This window comes from Mugil cephalus, chromosome 6 (assembly GCF_022458985.1).
Source record: "Mugil cephalus isolate CIBA_MC_2020 chromosome 6, CIBA_Mcephalus_1.1, whole genome shotgun sequence".
NCBI classification, from domain to species: Eukaryota; Metazoa; Chordata; class Actinopteri; order Mugiliformes; family Mugilidae; genus Mugil; species Mugil cephalus.
In genome coordinates this window covers 25,884,602-25,904,780 of record NC_061775.1, presented here as the reverse complement: position 1 = coordinate 25,904,780, position 20,179 = coordinate 25,884,602, and the positions used below count along the sequence as shown (strand labels likewise).

The window sequence follows — 20,179 nt, the reverse complement described above, 5'->3', positions numbered from 1 at the left end:
TCTGAACATCGGTTAACGGTTCTCGTAACTGACTTGTTTTGACTCAGCAGATGAGTCAACGGGAAGTAATTCCCAGATTGAAATACGGCTGATTCTTATACGGAAACAATATCAAAGAAAGGAGGAAAGGTTTTGGTGTAGTAGGTTCAAATTTAGGCTCGTGAGATTGGAGATGCCCCCAACACCTGGGACCTGCTGATGCAGATGAGAAGGGAGATTGCGAGAGAGGAAACTTACTCCGCGCTTTATTTGCGAGGAATCAAACAGGGAGGCCTGACACACATACGAGTTGGTATTATTGAGACGTGTCTGCCTTTCACACGTTGACCTCAGACTTTTCCAAATCTCTACGCGGCGCTATCTGGAGCAGGCGGGGTGACAAAGGGTCGGCGCCTATATGCCGGCCTCCATCTGTCAGCACCGGAAAAACCTGACCTATACTCGGTCCCCTCGCACCAGCTCCCACTGCACAGACGGCCCGTCAGCTGTCAGGGTTAACGCTCGTATCCCCCCGGTGCCTATTTAGCGGCGGAGGTGAGTACGAAACGAGACACTGAAGGCAAGTGCACACAGGGCACGGAGGCGTGATGTGGAAATACACGTTTTGTCACTGAACGGATGAGGGAGAGCAGGAACGAGGAAGACGTGGCAAAGCTTTACTGTAGATATTCAATCAAGACACACTGAGGTCCGTGGATCCCTCAATAACAAATACAAACTTAATGCAACGGATCTCCCCTAAAACGTATTGTTCTGATTTGCAGGACTGCCCGAGTATAACCATCCTACATCAGACGTACGTTTGCAGCACTGATTCACGGAGCCAGCTCTCACCGATGAACTAGTTTGACGACACACTACTTTCTGTTACAACCGGATTAACTGAAAATATTCACACTTGTAACGTTCCCGTCGGGAAACTTGCCAGCCAACAGTTGACTTCTGACACACAATTTGGAGTCACGGTGTTGACAAGAGAGAAATTAAAACATCCAAAACACTAGTGACTCATATTCAGTGACATTCAACTGTTCATCCGTCTGGTTTCCAAAAATGTTCACAGTCTCTCCACCAAAATACGCGTTACTGCCCTCACCCCTAATAGATCTACGATGATACTCATAACTTCTTGTCTTAGCATTTTATATTAAACAAGAGGCCTGAAATATGAAGTTACCTCTATGGTGAACTATGGGAAAACTAGTATTACTACTCTTGTTGCCAAGTCTGTTTACTATGTGCAAACTTGGGCTTGTTTTTCCTGTAAAGTTACTTACAAATACTGTTAGTTGCGTTTTTGTTTTGCTGTTTGTTTGTTTTTTTGGGCCTGTTTCTAAAGTGTATGTCGGAGCGTTTTTGAGGAACAATGTCCGGGACAAATTTGACGAAACACGGGAAAGAGAAAGGACTAAAAGGAGTGGATTCAGTGACTGCACACAGTTTACCAACCTGTCCAAACGGATGTAAATTGACAATCTGTACCCACGATTTATTTATTTTTCTCAAGATTCGAGAATCATATTGTGTGTACATTATGGAATTTTGGGCGGTAGCTCCTGGCTAAAGTCCTACAAATATGGAAACAATAAAATAAGCACTATAAGATATATAAATATAGACCTACAGTAGCAAAAGTTGCTTGTTTTCACAGGCCTGGTTGCTTATTTGACTCACGAGATCTGGCAACACTGCCACTGACACTCAAGACATAGATCCACACACTACACCCTCCACACTGGACGACTAAAATTCACTCAAACTCTTGTCGGTCTTCACCGGTTAGAATTGATTTTTGGATTTTACTGCTCATATGTAAAGCTGTAATCTTATTATTAATCATTATTATTATTTTAAACATATCATCTGCCAGTAACTTTCTGACTGTTCCTGAATCACTTGTTGCGACTAAAATCATTACTGAAAATGTACTTATCGTACCGTCTTCTCTTAATCTGCTGCTTTAATTTTTATGAGTTGTGTCGTAGCAGTGAAGCACTTTGGGACTTTGCATCCGTCTATGCTCGCACTTTATGGCTTTATTAATGATAAATAATCGATATAAAATTCAGATTAGTGTGACTTTATTTAACGACCGTTCGCGTGCAGACTTTACAGCTTCACTGTGGGAATCCCGGTGTTCCAAAAAGTGTTTGAAGAAAGGCAACTGGACTTGTTAAAATGTCTACAAGTCCAGTCGCCTTTCTTCAAACGCCTTTTGGATTACCATGACCTGGACGACTGAGAACAGACGAATCCCAGTGTCGTAGGCTACTGGTGCATCCCGGGCGACAGTGCAGACGGACAAGTCACGACAATCGAGCCGACAAACGAGCCTAAGCAGTTTTTTTTTTAAATGTTCTTTTGTGCTTTAATTAGACAGTCATCAGCGGAGGAAGTAATGTGGCGAGAGAGGGGGAATGGCATGCAGCAAATGGCACAGGCCAGATTTGAACTCGGACCTCTGCAGTCACGACTGTAGCTTCAGTTTACGGGATCTTTTCTCAACCAGGTGCCACCGAGGGAATACTTTCATGGGACTCATCTGAATGATTCCCTGCACCACAACCACCATATGAGGCGTATGAAAAACTTGCGTTACAGCAGGATGATCCTGCAAAATAGCCAGTACAGAAAGGTCACGTCGGAGCAGAGTGGTGGCTGATCGGTCTGGTGCTGAGGGAGGTTTAACTGTTCCCTGTTGAACAATCTCTGAACTCCCCAGTCAGGAAAGGTTACAGGGTAAGACGAGAGCGTTGCAGGGAATGACACTGACGCAGCTCTCACCGCATATATATAGAGTTACTCAACAGGAAGACGCAGACAATACACGATGCTTATTCTCCTGCTGCAGGCTTTCCAGTAATCCAGTATCACTCCGGTCATGGACGCAACGAGCTTTAGCCCAGAGCCACAATTATACACCGTGTCACATGTGACCGATGCGTGGGTCCGCATTTAACGACACCGGAGCTGAAAGGAAGACGGAGGTGGACCGCAAACCAAATGCATGAACCCAAATGAGACAGGCCGAGTAATAAACCAGACATGTTGGACCCACTGACAACAGCTCTCTCATGTCTGGCATGTTCCAAGGCCCTGGTCCAGGACGTGGGGCCCAAAGGGCATCCCCCTGCCCATGTAGGATTCTCCATCGCTACGACTCCCGCCTCGCTGAGAGTAAAAATAGTTGCAAATAATTGCATTCAGAGAGTCCTTGTCATCGTGTCCAAGCACAGTGTGATACTGCTGTGAGCCACAATGAAACATCAGACTCAGAGCGCAGGTTTTTTATCATTTACATCTTTAATTCAGATAAATGATGAGGAAAAATTAGATCGCTCGACTATATTAGATACAAATATACAAAATGCAAAAGAAACATTTTGCACACACATAGTGTAAATTGGATGAAAGTCTCTGTAAAATGAACATAATGTATTATTTTGATATATTTTGAACAGTCTTCCCCCAAACTTAACATTTGTGTTACAAAAATATTGCAGCAACACCAAATTATTACGTACACTACGGGAAAACAAACTAATTCTAATATAAAAGTCCTGCACGAAATCCACCTTCACGACTATTGTCTTATAATATGAACAGAATAGAAGAAATATTCTAGAGCCTCCAGAAGGAAAACAGTGTCGGTCCACAGCTCTGTCAGTTATTTCAAATGAACGTCAAATACTTATTACTACCTTTAGATTTGATTGTTTGTTTTCAGTAGTGTACCTAATGAACTGGCAAATGGGAGAATAATCTGAGAGGACACAAAAGGGCTTAAGGTGCTGAGGAGATTTCTCTATTTGAGAGATTAAAAAAAAGGGCCTTTTTCCACAACCAGTGCCTTTGAAGAATTTTCTTGAGTGAATGTTTTGTTTGAACTCTGCAAAATGATATATCGTGCAGCTCATACGGGAGGACGCGTCTGCTTGAAGAAAGCCAGGTGGAGAGATAGTAGGTTTGATCAGTGCAGCGTGAAAAGCTAATGATGAGGGAGGTTCTGCAGGTCCAAGACACTAATTTAAATTTGTCTTTTTGCAACGTTTGAGACCGGTTTGATATTCCTGTGCCACAAATACTGTATTAGCCTACAGGAACTGGCATAGCAGGAGCAAAAAAACAGATCAGAAAGAGCCATGTAGGTGATTTTGAGTGAAGTTTTAATTGTTTCCAGTCAGGAAAGGTTATATTCTAAGACGAGTGTCTTTATCTGGCGTCCGGGCGCTTTTGTTCTCCATCGTCATTAGATGCTAATTATCTAGGGCGTGTGGAAACATATTATTTCTGCAGTTCCACCTGCTGCTTTTCGATCTGACAAACATCTCGTTGCCACCACTGGCCGATGACAAGTCTGTTCTTTTGTGGTCCAGCTGCCATGATAACATTCAGTCTGAAACATTTCTCTTCATGGAACAGGCGTGACGTCAGCAGCGTGTGTGTGTGTGTGTGTGTGTGTATTTGTGGTGTGGAAGGACCTGTAAATATGTTACATAAGTACGTTGCACGTAAATAGACGGTAACCAGCTTCCCTCGGTTATCTCCAGTTTGCTGCTTGCTGTCGGTGTTACGCAATGTGAAGACAACTGGGCGTGACAGGATGCAGAATGATAAATGGTGACCTCTGACCTGGTGGTATGGCTGTCACCCCAAAAAGCACACACACACATACACATATACTGTATATACACACACATACACACAGCTTAGTGGGTAGTTAAAGCAGAGCATCTCATGTGTCTGAGTGTCAGCACAGATTGGTGGCATAGCCTTACATCTTAATGCATCTTTTTTTTTGCTAGTTTAATATATATATATAACAGCAATTAACAAAACGTTTAGAATTTGGTGACTGCTCTTAGGTCTGTCCTGCCTTGCTGCAGTTTTTGTAGAAATAATATAGGTTAAAATTGAATAAACCAGAATGCATTTCATAAAATAACAAAACATCGAGTCAAGAAACACATGTGAACAACCACAAACAAAGAGCAAGTAGACTCTTATTAATAGCCAAGAGGAAGATCCACTTCTGTCTTCCTACCACTAGATGGCACAAGCTGACCACAGCCCTGACGACAACCTGGTGAATTTGGAAGCTGTACACTTTTTGAACACCTGATTTATCACACAAACAAATCTCACAAGTCAGTGCTTGAAATTTAATATCTACTGTACATGGTGACACATTGTAAACATGACTGGCAGTGACAGCTGTGACTTCAGTACATGCTGTCCTCAAGCTAAACTGTGCTTTCCACTTTGCATGTTTTAGCTAAATTTCTGTAATCACTTTCCAGTACTTCACTGATAAATGTTATTTTGACTATTTGTTTTATAATGAGCCTACTTTGAAGCCAGACAGCCATTGTTTTTCATTCTTTACAAATCGTGCACAAAGCACTCTTTGCAAAAGTGACGTAACTTAGTCGATTATTCTTTCTCCTGTTTGTGCTGCTGTCCTGTCTTTTGCACTACTGCTGACACACCTTTATTTGAGATCAGCTACACATGATTAACCGAATTGTGTGCACCTGTCAGGACTCGCCTGTTTTAAATAGTTTTAGTTAGCACAACGCATTGTTCTAGTGACTTTTCTGCATCAACACACACTTTACCTCTAGCACAAGGGTGGGTCAAACTCATTTTAGTTCAGGAGGGGCCACATAACAGCCCAGTATGATCTCAAGGAGACCAGACCAGTAACACAACAGTGTATTAACTTATAAACAATGGCAGCCATGAATATTTCTCTTTGCTTTAGTGTAAAGACGTGCATTATGAAAATGTTAACATTCAAAGAAGCTCAATTTCTTTATAGTTGTCTGCCTCAGTGTGGTGTTATGTCCACAAATCTTACTAAAACTGTGTGAAACATAGGAATAGCAGTTACTTTTATTGGAAAATGTCAGTTTTTACTAATAACTAAGACGTTTCTACGAAAGCTGGCACTTTGAAATCCTTTAGCCTTGAGTCCTTTAGCCCCATATTTCAGCTTTTAGCTACATCTTCAATATACAAGGCAGTGTGTTTCGGGAATTTATTTATTTATACGTAAGTAGTGCCAATATATTGTTGTGTTTATAGAGTGCTTTACAAAAAAAACACCAAAACCACCAAGCTAGCTGCTAGCTTAACGCTAGCTCGCTAGGTAACGTTAACCAAGCAATATAGGTCTAGCAGTCCTGTTTACTTCACTTTTGCATTGGGTCTAATTAGCACATACATATATAAATACAGTTAATTATAACGAGTATTTGTTAGTTTTATTCATTTAAGATACATTATTTTATACATTTGACATGGTTTCGTTAATCTTTAGCTAGCAGGTCATGCTAACTGCTGGCAGTTTCCTCAATATACAAGGCAGTGCTTTTCCACCATGTTCTCGGCAATTATGGCTGTTATGCGTAATTTATTACCTCAGGTGTTTTCTGCTTAAGCTACAACGTAAGTAGTATCAATGTAAAGTATTGTTGTGTTTATAGACTGCTTTCCAAAAATCCACCGAAACCGGAAAGCAGCTAGCTGATGGCTAAGCTAAACGCTAGCTCGCTAGCTAACCCAGCTAGTTAGCCTAGCAATCCTGTTTTCTTCCCTTTTGTGTTCGTTCTTATTAGCACATAAATACAGTTAATTATAACGATTTTTTTTCATTCATTTAAGATCATTTATACACATGCCATGATTTTGTTACTGTTCTAACTAGCAGATCACTCCCTTCTTCACTTGTTTGCTATTCTCTAATAAAGAAAAACACTGTGGCCTAGCTGTACTTATGCCATTGTGCCATGAATTGTTGTTTTGCTGCTATAACATTCATGTAAAGAAATATTTAGGAGCACATTTTGAGCTCTAGTGGTACGCGTGTACAAAATTAAGTAATATTAAGTGAAATGAGATTCCAAATGCACTGGTTTTGTGTGACAACGTCCTATAACATAATGTTATGTACACAGTTAAACTAATCTCCTGGCTGACTGGACCCTTTCTATTCCTGCCTCCACCCACCATCCAAACACATGCTCGTTAAGTTAATTGGTGATTCTAAATTGGCCCTAAGTTTCAGTCATGAGGTTGCCTGTCTCTGTGTTAGACCGGCAACTTGTACCCTGCCTCTATAGCTAAATCTGTATTGTTTTTTCCCGTTTGACCTATTTGACAAGCTATTCCAAAGAGAGAATACCCAGGGATAAGTCTTAGCCCGACAACAAGATGATAAATCATTTAATTTTCTTGGGTCAAAACACATGCCATTTAATAAAATTAGTTGATCCAGTTTCTGGTTGTTTACAGAAACACGTCCAGTGATTTAAACCTCAAACTTCTTACCAGTCACTTAGAACTGAACAAGCTATTTGGATGAGTGGTGAAACTTCTTCTCAAGTGTAGTTGTCTTTTTACAGTTTATGGATAATTCTTAACACTCAAAGGTATTTTTGTGTAGTAAGTGTGTATTTCTGTTTGTAGGCTCTTGTATCAGCTGGTAGTGAGTTATGCAAACGTCTGAAAGTGGACACTCTGTGAGAGGCCAGAGGAGTCCAGGCGAAAACAGCACATTCCCTTCGAGTCCACATACCAAGTAAAGTAGGATGAAGAAGGAGCCGGAAAGCTGTAGGTTCTGTAGGCCCTCTATGAGATGTTGTAACCAGTGAACTGAACTGCAAATCCAGGTAGAGTTTTCTGCAGTTATAGTAAAACCTGATCCCAAATGAGGACTTACAGGCAATGTTCAACTCTGCTTCTAAAAATGAAGTAAATATATAGTGCATCCATTTAAGCTAAGTATATAATACCTGCAGTCTACTGATGTATCCTTCTAAAGTTCTAATCATTGCAAATATACAGTCTAAATTTTATTTAATTCTGTGCGAAAGCCAAATCTTTCCCAGTTTTTATGAGATTCTGGAAATCACATCATACTGAAAAGTTCTGCTTTTCGTTTGATTCATTTGTGCTTATGTACAACATCAATATCTTTAATTATAAGGTGAATTTTGTCTTTAGGTGTTTGATCAAAAACTAGAAATTCAGATTCCCTCTTTCAGAAAGCTAAAAGGAATTGTCCTTTTTGGTTTTTGACTACTTTTGATTTTTGGCATCAGTACAACCGCATTTTATAAGAAAATATCCTCTTGTGAATCTTTAACATTAGATTCATCAGTGTCAAACCACCAGATATCTATATATATATATATATATTATTTTACATGGAAATCTCTATTTCTTATGCACTCTGCTCAAGATACAACCTCATACATCAGATTAAGACTAATTCATCAAAATAAATGCCACAAAATAGTTGGTTTAACTGAGTTCACAAGCTCTACAGAATTAAAAAAAAACATAAAAAGACTTTTTTTGTGTTTCTAAACTCTTGAATCCATCATATGAAACCATTATAGGCTCTCGTCTATCCCTCCCTGTATTTGTTTGCGTGCTAATTTTGTCTGCGCTATGTGAGTGTAAGAATCCGAGGCAGCAGAAGCCCTTCTCACAGTAGCCATGCTCACACGCATTAACACAAGCTGCAGTTAACCCTGTACAAAATCATTTGTCTGTATTGGTTTCGTGGGATTTAAGTAATTATTCTCCAGGGTAACTTGTGTTCGGTTTATAGTATATCGTTTATTTAACAAATTCTCTCCATTAAAGTCCTTTCACGCGAACATTAAGGTTGTTTAAGAGTTAACACAAATACAGCACAGAGCCCACTTACAGATTATTTCGTTCCCGTGAATGGTTTCTGAATTTGGGTGTCTGCTGAAACTGGTTATTAAAACAACCACAATTAAGTAATTGAGGTGTGGTTTACTTACACAGAAATGATTACATAAGATAATTAATCCCACAAATAACACACAGTTATCTTCATTTTTCCACGTTTTAGAAACCATTCATATGAAAATAAATGGTAAACAGAATAGCTGCTGATTAAATTAATCCATGTTGAGATACTGTGCTCTATTAAAAGATAAATTATCGAAAGTTACAGGAGTTAAATGCAGACATAAACATGTCAAAACCAAATACATGTGGACTTTACTGCCTGATTTAACTGATGAGTATTTTTTTTGCAGGCTTTTTTAAAAACTTGAACTTACTCACAGCTAAAGTAGTTTTCACATGCGTCCCAGTTAGAGGAACATGGCCACATAAACAAAGTTTAATATAAGGTTTCAGCACCTTGGACAGATCTCGCTTAAAGACGATTAACCTGCTGCTGAAATCTTTTAATTTGAAGTCTTCTTCTTAGTGTTTTCCTCATTGTTGCTTTGACAACATGTTGACACTGTTGAATGTCCACGGTGGTAGAACCGATAAACAGGGTTATAAATCTAAAAGTAATAAGGCCACTGTCAGCGTGGCCACAAGATGGACTCATAAAAATATTAAACTGACAGGCATTAACTGCTGATAAGCATCACAGCTCTGCACTTTATGAGGACCCCATTACATTTACTTCCTGCTGGATAACGTTAACACAATAAAGTTGTTATAAATTGGTTTGTACAGGGCGCTGTAGTGGAGAGGACATGGGCTCGTCTGGATGAGTTAGATGTTGTTGGACAGATTTTAGGTGTCACTCCCAGATGACGTTATGTTTTCCACTGACACTCCTGCACTCATTCAGGCCGCAGAGCGATGAAATATGGCTTCACTTGCCAAATACTATTGTTGTTGCCTCGTTCTGTCAAAGCAGTATGTTTAACACGCGGCAGAAATGTCACCGATGCCACAGATTGTTGAAATGATTACGTTTTACTGGCAGTTTACATTCAGCTTAAACAGCTCAGACTCAAAGTCCTCATTAGTGCGTAAACCTTTATTCAAGGGAAGCCCTTTTCTGGGCCATATTAATAGGTCGATGGTGTTGTAGCCAAAATACCAATGTCACCAGCAACTAAACTAATCCAGCTGGAGCTACTGTAGGTCATCAAGCAAAGAAGTCTAAATGCAGACAAAAAATGCCCTGTTGTGACTTTGAAAGCCATTAGAAAATGAACATATATCAATTTGTTCATTCATGACAAATAAAAAGGCTTTAGCACCTTTAATTTTGCCTCTGATCTCATGAAAGATCCAAAAAATGCCAACTTTATTGTGAATTTTGACACGTCCGTCCTGAAAAAGGCTTAAGATGCAGCAACTAATCAAAAAATGTAAATATAAAATAATAAAAAATAAAAAAAAACATAAAATAGGATAAAAGTATAAATAAATATAGTATTATAAAAAATAATACTGTGTAACAAATACTAAAGAAAACTTGACATGACACTATGAAAATGCCATTAAAGTGGTTGTTGACAACTTCCTGAGTTGAATAGTGCAAAAAGGGATGGAATGAAAATAAAACATAAAGTATAAAAAATAGACGTCACTGATGGAAAAAAAAGATGAAACAAATACGTAAAGACATTTTCTTATGATTCAGACATGAATGTAAATGGCCGTCATGTTTGTTCTGTTAAATTTTTTCATGTATGTGTCAAGTGTTTTAAAGAAGGAAGTTGTACTGATAATGACTCAATTTATTTTTCAGTTTCTTCCCTACCTAAACACACATTAAAAATCAAAATGACAAGATAGGAAACTATCAGCATTGCATTTCTTTGGCATTTGAAGGTTTCAGGTCAACTGTTTACATGTGAGGAGATTCTTTTCTGATCTGATGTTCACATGTCCCACTACTTTTAATCGTAACGTCCGTTTTACAGATCGATCGATGAAAACATCATGTGACTGGTCTCGCGTCTAAATAGCAGTAGTTTATTATTAAAGCAACGGCTTAATTCAGAAAATTTGTGGGGTCATGTCCACTTTTTTTCCTATTGTGTTCAGTCTTAAAGTAGTCGGTCTTCAGGGTTTCCCAGCGGTTCTGAATTTGTTCCACGCTTCAGTCTATCCCAGCTTCAGTTAATTTTTGATGGAACGTTTTTAAACAGTTTGATATTTCTGTTTCTTCTGCCGTCTAAGTGTGTGATAACGTCTAGTTCTTTCAGAGTTGTTATTAAAAACAAGGTCTATAATTGAGGAAACGTCACCGCGCTTTTACTTCAAGACAGAGCATGCTCAGACAGACCACGGCCTGACTTCGTTCTGCTTCACCGTTTGACTTTCGATCAGTTCGGGAGAAGGAACGTTCTACCTCTGTGAAACCGAATTGAATCTCATTCAGTTTGAGTGTTTTTATGAAGCATTTTCTTTCTGTTTGGGCTCGTAAACCAATTTGACTCCATCTAAACCCAGCTACACCGTTTACTTCCATTTCTGGTTCATGCAGAATTCATTGAATGAACCTCAGGCCTGCCTGCTTCCAGATTCACAGTGTGGCCCAGACTCGTCTCTCTCTATATTACCTGTGCATCTGCGGACGACGCGGTCCTTCCCCTCTTCTTGACGGAGAATAATTTCCACAGCCGCCGCCACAGAAAAGTGGCCACCAAACACACGCTCCCTAAAATCCAAATATCCTTATCCTTCAGGAGGCTCTCCATGATGGAAGCCTTTCACTTCCTGCCCCTGCTTGTCCAACCTGTCTTATCTCAAGCCTCTGTGCCGCCTGTGGCGAAGGAATCGTGGGTGACGAGCAGCAGCGAGGCTTTGACATGGGTCGAGACGTTGCTAATGAAGTAGCCGGGCTCTCGTGTCAGTGCGTTGAAGTCTGTTGCTCGCCACAGACTCACAGACAAGGACAGGATTTCTGCGGTTTCTGCACTGTCGAGCCACCCAACCCACCCACCGATTCACCCTCCACCCAGCGTCCTCCCTACCTCCCACCACAAGACCTAAAAGGAGAGAACACGCTGTCTCCGAGACGAGAATGGGACAGGTGGCGTCGGGTTCAGGGTGTCGTTGCTGTACGCAGAATCAGATGCCGGCTGCCGTTTGCTGCTGGCATGTTAGCGAGACCCCTGCGGTATCCTTTAACTTCGGACGCAGCACTTCACGCATGCATGCTCCTTTGGCATATCTGCCTCTTTAAGCCCCACAAAACGAAACGCGGTCATGTGCATGTGCCACGGTTGGATGCGTATAATGGCAAACGAGTGCGAGAGCAGCATGCACTCCTGTAAACAATCCCCCGTGTCCGTGCGCGTTGCTAAGTTTATCTTTTCTGTGACCACGTGCTGACAACAAAACAAGAGCTGAAGTGGTTGTGTTTCTCAGTGGATTACAGGCACTAAGTCAATTTAAATGTTTGGATGTGTTAAATTGGACTAGATTACACCGCTGTGAGTTTTATTGCATTTAGCACACATCTCCGAGTGACGAGCATAAACTAGTCCACTCCGTTAGCGGTGTCCCCGAAGGACTGCAGTCTCTCTTCGGGACACGGTGTCTCTCTGTGTGTGTGACAGCTATCTGTCTGGATGGAGCTGACGTTTCATGCTGGATGCTGGAATGTGAGGCAGATCAGATTTACAGCGTGAAGGACTGTGGTGCCTTAACATGTGTCTTTAAATCCTGTTCCTCCTCCTCGTGGAACTTTCCGTCCAGAAAAGACGCATAACATTTACTAAAATGATTTTGAACAACGAAGGAGAAGTTGCAGGTGTCCACACCTTGTTCAAAATACTTTCGGAGAGCAAGTTTGATTTAACAGGCAACAACAGCTGTGACTGGAGCAGGTCAACGGTCGCCGGGGTGACACAGCCTGACCCCCTGGGACGAAAAATATTCCCCCCGAGAAAATCTGAGGAGAACTTTTTGGATCTTGTGACCACGTTCCTCACAACAGTGCGGGACAAAGTTTGTAGCATTTAAATTCTAAAGCAAGCGAATGAGAGGAGTGGATTGGAAAAGTTAAAAGAGGAGAGAGCAGACGGAGAGACAGGTGGAGGGGTAAAGGTGCAGCTGAGGGTCAGAGTTCAGAGGTAGAGGCGAAGAGAGTCGTACACCGGGCGCTGTGACGGGTCGAGGATCTTAAGTTACAAAGGGGGGCCTCAGGCGATACCCTGAGTATTTTTCTTGAGCTGTGAACTGGTGGTCGCTTTGAAAGCTTGATTTATAGCTGGAGAGAACAATAAATAAGCAAAACAAGGGGTGCAACACGGGAAAGAAATGCTCACAATGTGTGCAGCTTTTCTTCATTTAGTTGTGGCATCCAATTGTTTATGTGTCTTTATCGTATTTTCTCTTCAGTTATTTTATAACTTGTATTTTCTTCCTTAAACAACAAGTAAGATACTAAATCAAGGGGAGATAAAGCAAATCATCATGTATTTTATTAATGTCACAGCAGCTAATGTGCTAATTTATAACAACTTGTTAAATTAAAAACTGATACAAGAAGCTAAAGATTATCTCTGTGAAATCATAGTCTCACGGTTTCATTACCTGAAGTCAAGCGAACACATTCTCCGGATCATAACTGACATAAACAGGAGCTCATATTTACAGACGCTCTTGCAGGCGTGAGCGGTCCAGCGCCGCCATCTTGCGGCAACTAGATCCGTGTCCTTGATAAAGTGCCAAACATTCCTTTCAGTCTGTGGGTTTAACGTGTGTCTAAAGAGGTTGAGGAGGTTAGAACAGGCAGTTAAATAAAAAAATAAAAATAAAAGAACATTAACGGATCTGCAGCGCCCTCTAGTGAGCTGCACGCTGTATCCCACCGGTCAGGGCAGGTCGGGCCTTGTGACAGGTGCAGTAGAGGCAGCTATGGGTTATTTCAGTTCCCCCTTTTTCCTCTCACTGCACATTCAGATGGTTGCAGCTCAGGCTGTGTCCATAAGGGGGCACAATAATATCACTGGCTGCAAGTTTCAGCTAAAACTAAAACAGAATCAACAGTTGCATTCTTCCAGAAATAGCCTGATATGACTTTTGTGGACTGAAGTGGACTAAAGTGGACCAGAGGAGAGGATGCTTGTTTTATCTATAGCTTGGTGCGATGGTTCTGTTTGGTTCTGTGTGTTACCTGGTGGGTTTTTGCCTCCATCTCCACGTGTTTGAGCTCCCAGAAACAGCGCATGGTCTCCACCTTCTCCAGGTGGCGGTAGAAGGCCAGCCGGCCCAGGCGGAGGCTGTTGCTGCGGTTACGGATGGCCTTCAGTCCCTCCATCTTCTCGACGATGGGGGACATGGGTATCGGCGGCGGCACGGCCGACGGCGGGAGCTTCTCATTCTTCTTTCCCGAGACAGACTCGTTACACGGAGCCTTTTTGTCTTTCCTGAAATTACAGAAAGTGTTTTTTTTACTTCTTAAATATGAGAGTTACCAAGTACTTTCTGATTTAAATGAAACTTAAATGAATTTATTTGATATTTATTTAGTCTAAACTTGAGCTGAAGTGAGCACTTTGTCAAGAAAGAGACCAATTTTACCTCATTAAAGCCCCTAAAGTGTAATATTTTCCTTTTTAACTACTTAGAAATCCTTTAACATTTTGAACTGAGAAGCAAAACGTACATCAGCTAGCTTGAAAAGAAGTGTTTTTTACAAATACGGTTAACGTAAAGTAGCTCTGTTTGATGATTTGTGTAATGCAACAAGTGGTATTAACAGTAAAGGAGAAGCTCTGTTGCCCAACTCTAGTTTAAATAGCAGCGCAGAACATTTGCTTTGATCCGGGCCTCTAGTGGGCAGCGCCGCGGCATCTCTGATCCAAACGAGATGACTGATGATGTGGCGGAGAAATCCGCCGTGACGCCCGCTGGCGACAGCTGGTGTTCTGCTGCGTCTCTACCTGTTGGGGGGGGGATCTGGGGTAGTCATGGAAGATCACTGGGAATATTTTTAGCTCCAGAGTGTAAACGTTCTGCCTTTGCTTTGACAATCACGGAGGTCAGAGAGTGGCTGCGTGAGCATCTAATGCAGAGCGTGTGCACCGGCCAGAGGCGTCCTCCAGCATCATAAACGTTCTCAGGGTAGGATTTCAGCCAGACACAGATACACCTGTCACTGCTCCTTATGTGGGACACATCGTTTAATAGTTCTGTTTTTTTTTTTATATTTGTACCATACTTTTCCGCGTAACTTGGAAGGAACGCTTTTAAGGCCGCAGATACGTTTACACGACCTAAAAATAAACAGCTTTTTATTGATTTGAATGCGTCAAACAAAGTGCGTCATTTAAATTATTAAATTTTTTATATTTTTTTGCAGAACAAACTGTAAATTCATCGTCTTGTTGCCATTTAGAGGCAACACACGTCCTCCACACATCTACAATTTATCTTAATTGATCTTGTCATAGTTTAACGAGGAAATTAATTAGGCCAATTAGGCCAAATTAGGTGTTTTGTGTCTGTGTGTCCAGACTCCAGATAAAACTAGTGCATGTTTGATTTATATCTTCACCTCATGATCAGTTCAACAGGTAGCAAGATAGATAGATAATCTATAAGCAATCTGTTGCTAATACATGTGCATCTTAAGATTTTCACAATAAAAAACAAACCAAATCCAGGTGTTATGAGTAGAATACTGATGTTCTACTACTTTTCACTCCCATCACTCACTCTGGGACATAACAGCTGTCACATCTGACCGTCACCCGGCGCGTCCCCTTCGAATTTTGATCGTTTTGAAGAGGATCTGTCAGGAACTGCCGTCGTGCCTGTTTTGACGGCGTCAGCTGGTGCTGGGACGGCTCACGGCCCCGGGAGGCTGGCTGACCTCGGGTCACTCACTTTAAAGAGCTTTATTTTGGGGTGTAAGGTGACGGCCGAGGGGGCACGCTATCACCAGAAAAAGGAATAGCCTACATTTAAAAAACCGTTAAGACTTGAGAGCGGCCGCCGCCACGCTCGTTGCCAGGCAGACGGGGAATTAAAGCCGATTAGGCTGCTTTCCATTGTGGTCGCTTTGACTCATTCCAGTTGTTGCTTTAACGGCGCGTTACATAAGGGTGTTGTGTACGGTATGCGGCTGTGTTTTTATGTGCGCGCCGTACTGAGTGTGTTACTACTCTCCGAGCAATGCTGTAGTTTGTGTCTGTTTGCTTTGCTTGGCGGCCCGTGGTAATCCCTCTCTACAAAATGGCAGAGGGGGTTTCCTGTCTGTCTTCTCCTTCATAATCCTTCCATGTAACCGATAGGAAGAACTGCATGTGTCCCATAACTCTTAGAGTAGCAATGAATCACGAAGACCCCGAAGGGCGAGTGTGAGTCCACAAGTTTATGTTTAGATGGGTGAAGGAGCAGCAGGAGAAAAAAAAAGGGTTGGCATCCTTAAAAGCCCCCCGTAAAATGCCAAGTGTGCCACACGAGTGCAGCGATGAGAGTCTGAAAACCAAGCCGCCGGCTATTAAATATCCAAGAATGTGTTTAGACTGGCTGGTTATATGGGATAAAAGAATGGACAAACAAACCGTGATGATTACTGTGGGATATAAATCACGCGATGATAATGATAATTGGAGGAGAGGGCAAAGAGATGCTTTGGGCGTGTTTGTGTCCGTGCTCCAGGACTGTGGCCAAGTGCTGTATCAGAGTATATACATAGCTGTGGCTTTGTCGCAACAGGCTAATTGTACTGGGTACAAGCTGGGAACAATGGAGGGCATCAAAAAGAGACGGAGACAATGAGACACAGTGGCAGCAGGATGTGTCCTCTATGTCATCGTTCTACCTTTTTCAGACCAAGAACCCGCAAACTGAAGGAGAGATTAACCTACTATGTGTTTTATGAAACTCTGCTAGTGCCACTTATAAATATACATTAATATTATCATTATTTGCATTCAATATTAAGCGATTCAAATAATACACAGGTTCAAACATTCATATGTGCAACAACGGCCATGCAACCTCCATTTATCCCGTTACCAAAATATGTTGGATTCATGTTGTGATGTGTATTTAAAGATTTAAAACTGAAGAACCCACTTGGTTAAGTGGTGTGATGTCTTCAGGAAAGCTCAGACATTTTCAGCTTCGTTTTAGACTAACTAATACAAAGTGGAGGAACTTAAATGTCAGTCGGCAGTAGCTGCGTTTCCATTATAGGTTTTTTTTACAAAAGAAAAGCGATATTTCTAAAATTTGGATTCGCATGCGGTTCCATTGAAAGATAAAGTCTAGTCTCGTGATATCGCATAATTCTCTTAAATTGAAGACTTCACTCTGAGGACTTCAAATGAAACTGGTCACATGACCGACTGCGTCATCTCCGGCGACGACGGTGATGAAAAAAAATGGATAAAAAATGTTTCCTTTGCACTTTTCCAATAAACTTTTATAACGACACATCTGAAAAACCACCTCATGAGAGCGTAAAAGTGTTTTAGCTTCAGATATTTGAGAGGTTTTTCCAAATGTAGGTGTTTTCATTACATGTTTTTTGTTGCGATATTTAGGTTTAGCGCATTTCTACGAGTAATGGAAACGCCGACACTTCCCTTGTTGCGTTTCCAGTGCCCGTGTCCTTTAACATTTCCTGGTGAAACATACACATATGATTGGTTGACGGTTCACCACACCATAATAACGTCCAAATTCCCATCGTCGGTACCCTGAATGCAGCATTATTCTTGCTTATTGATATACTGAGATATGGTTAACTTAAACCTAACTCAGATAACTCTTCTTCTTCTCACAGTTTGTTTTTCTTACCTGATATTTATAAAGCAATTTCTAAGTGACTTTTCCGAGACTTTTCATTCTTTATCTAACGTGTACAGATGTTTTCGCTGCTCAGTCAACGTGTCATGTAGCACATTCCAGAAAAGAAAATATCGAAAATGATCTCTGCCGCTCGGTAAACAGACGCTGCAGTCGCTCTTGACATGAGATAACGTTAAGTGGTGCGGGGAGACACGGCGTCTCCTACATGCAGGTCCACATGTGGACACATTTGCATGCGTTGCATTGCACATACATAGTACACACTTATGTAAAAGTAATCCATGGCCTAACTGTACTTTTTTTTTTTTTTTTTAAGGCTATAGGACAGAGGGTCTAGCAGCAGTTGGCTTGGACCAGGAGGGTTTGGCTTCGAATAGACAGTCTTCACTCCGGGGTGCTATCTTTTTCTCTGGGGCATCTGCTGTCCTGGTTTAGTACTCGCATGGAAAGAGCCATCAAAGCCCATAAACCACTGGAATGCAGGGGAGGTGTCTGAGTGTGTGTGTGTGTGTGCACGGGGGAAGAGAATAGAATAGCACAGAACGTTTTCATCCGACTACATCTGTCGTCCGTCACGCCTCGAAAATAAATACGATTCAAACGTAAAGATGTAGCGACGCCTCGAGTGACTGCGGCCTCTTCAAAAAAAACACTGATCATATTTTCGGCCTTATTAGAGAGGAAACTCAAATGACCCCCCACCCCGGTTGCTTCTCGCTAATGGGCATCGAATTAAACCCACTGACAGGCTGACACGATTATATCAGGTGATCAACAGGTTTATGTTTCTGCATCTTAAGGCGGCATTCCCTCTTTTTCAGGCTGCCAGCTCACGCAGTGCAGACGGGGGCCAAAACGTTACTTAAAACCCAGACCCTGAAATCCTTCTGTATATTTATATATATATATATACACACACAGACATACATATACTGTATGCAAACGCACACATGTTTAAATGTTTAAATAAGAACACACACACACAGAGGACATGGAATATACATGTATGAGTGAACTAACCTCCTGCTGGGTTCCCTTAAAAATGCCCATATCCTGCACACTCATCACACGACACTTAATCCAAACACAACACACACACACACACACATGTACAGTGTGCACAGATGCCACATACACACCGATCTGAGTGCGCACAGCCCCTCCAGTCGTTCACATTGACAACAACCCAGCGACCTCTGCAGAACCCTGTAACTATAGAGCTTCCACCAAATGTACTTTCCCATTTTTGCCAAGGACAAAGTCAAGACCGTTTGCGTGCACAGCAGATAGAGTTTCTTTTTCTGCTTTAAATCAAAGTTACAACATTTGTCTCACTTTTTTATTTATAATTTTTTGCCCTATTAAGGTGCTGCACTTAAATATATGAAGTTATGTGAAAAATATCTTTGAATATATAATATATTCTGAAAGTGTAATTTAAGTTCTACAGTTTTTCTATTTTTTTTTACGCTTTATTTTTATACTCATTTAAGTGCTTTGTCTTGTACCATTGAGCAAAGTGACTGGAGTCAAATTCCTTGTATGTGCACACACACACATCGCATTCATTCACTCATTCTTCATATTCAACAAATGAGCTAACCAGTAATTTTAGCATTCATTCCATTAAACTGCATCATTTAAAATATATATAAAGTACATTTTGCCAAATCAGATTTCAGAGCTCGGCCGGCCAAAGAGCGAACGTGCCCTAAATAAATCATCATGCTGGGTAACTTGACAAGACTGGCACCTTGCGCTGGATGCAACAGATACCGCTGGAGAGGAGGTGTTAGAATTTAAAACATGGTGATTACGCAAGTTAAACTTCACTTTGCATTTCTAATGAATATTTGTAAGAAAACAGTCGATATCGGTCGGCAGAATATCCCTATATTAGATGAAATATGTTTTCCTTTAAGACATATTGTGAACTTAACCGACATGAGCTGCTAAAGCCGAGAAAACTCACCCTTGGTAGTTTGGCACATTTGCAATCACCAAAATGGTCTTCTCCTTGCCTCCCATGTCTCTCATGGGTGTGATGGAGTGCGTATCCCCAGATTTCCTTCTTCTTCTTCTTCTGCTAGCTCTGTTTTTTCTTCTTCTTTTGTTTGCAGTTTTTTCAGGTCCAGGTGCTGGATGCTCTTGTCTTCTCTGAACGCTAAACTGATCCAGGAGATGATCAGCTCAATAAGCTGCTGGGGCTGCTTGTGGCTCTCTGCGCTGGGAGCCACGGCCTGACAAGGGATAAGCACTTGAGGGGCGGGTGAGGGAAAAAGAGGGTGGGTGGGAGGAGGAGGAGGAGGTGGAGGAGGTGGTGGAGGAGGAGGAGGTGGGGGACCTCAGGGACCACAAACAGGGACAGAGTTGAGGAAGTGTTCCAGAGAACGTGGCTCGTTATAATGGAATGGCGGGAATGCCAGAGTGCAATGTGTCTCTCCAAGAGCACAGATGATAGGCCGAGACAGGAGGGAGACACACAGAGAGAGCAGGAAACATGGCAGCAAAGATACAGACGCAGACTGGGGGATTTTAAAAAGGCACAACCTAGTTTGTTGTTTACTTTTTTGTTTAAAGCTCCATTCGTTTTTTATTTCTT

The 20,179-nt window shown here is 41.5% G+C and overlaps 1 protein-coding gene across 3 annotated transcripts in view; it reads right to left on the bottom strand.

The window, feature by feature from the left end:
• Nucleotides 1-19,803, bottom strand: part of mylk4b (myosin light chain kinase family, member 4b) — a 30,686-nt gene extending 10,883 nt beyond the window's left edge. For 2 of the 3 annotated variants that reach the window (XM_047587943.1, XM_047587944.1), the window contains exons 1-2: nucleotides 19,550-19,803; nucleotides 13,928-14,180 (exon numbers count right to left, since the gene is read on the bottom strand). In XM_047587943.1, the coding sequence (XP_047443899.1) occupies nucleotides 13,928-14,180; nucleotides 19,550-19,614 (318 nt within the window). In that variant the 5' untranslated portion in view covers nucleotides 19,615-19,803. Of the gene's footprint in view, nucleotides 1-11,363; nucleotides 11,702-13,927; nucleotides 14,181-19,549 lie in introns of those variants that run through there. The other variant, XM_047587945.1, reaches the window with a different exon arrangement.
• Between the last annotated feature and the right edge of the window lie 376 nt (nucleotides 19,804-20,179).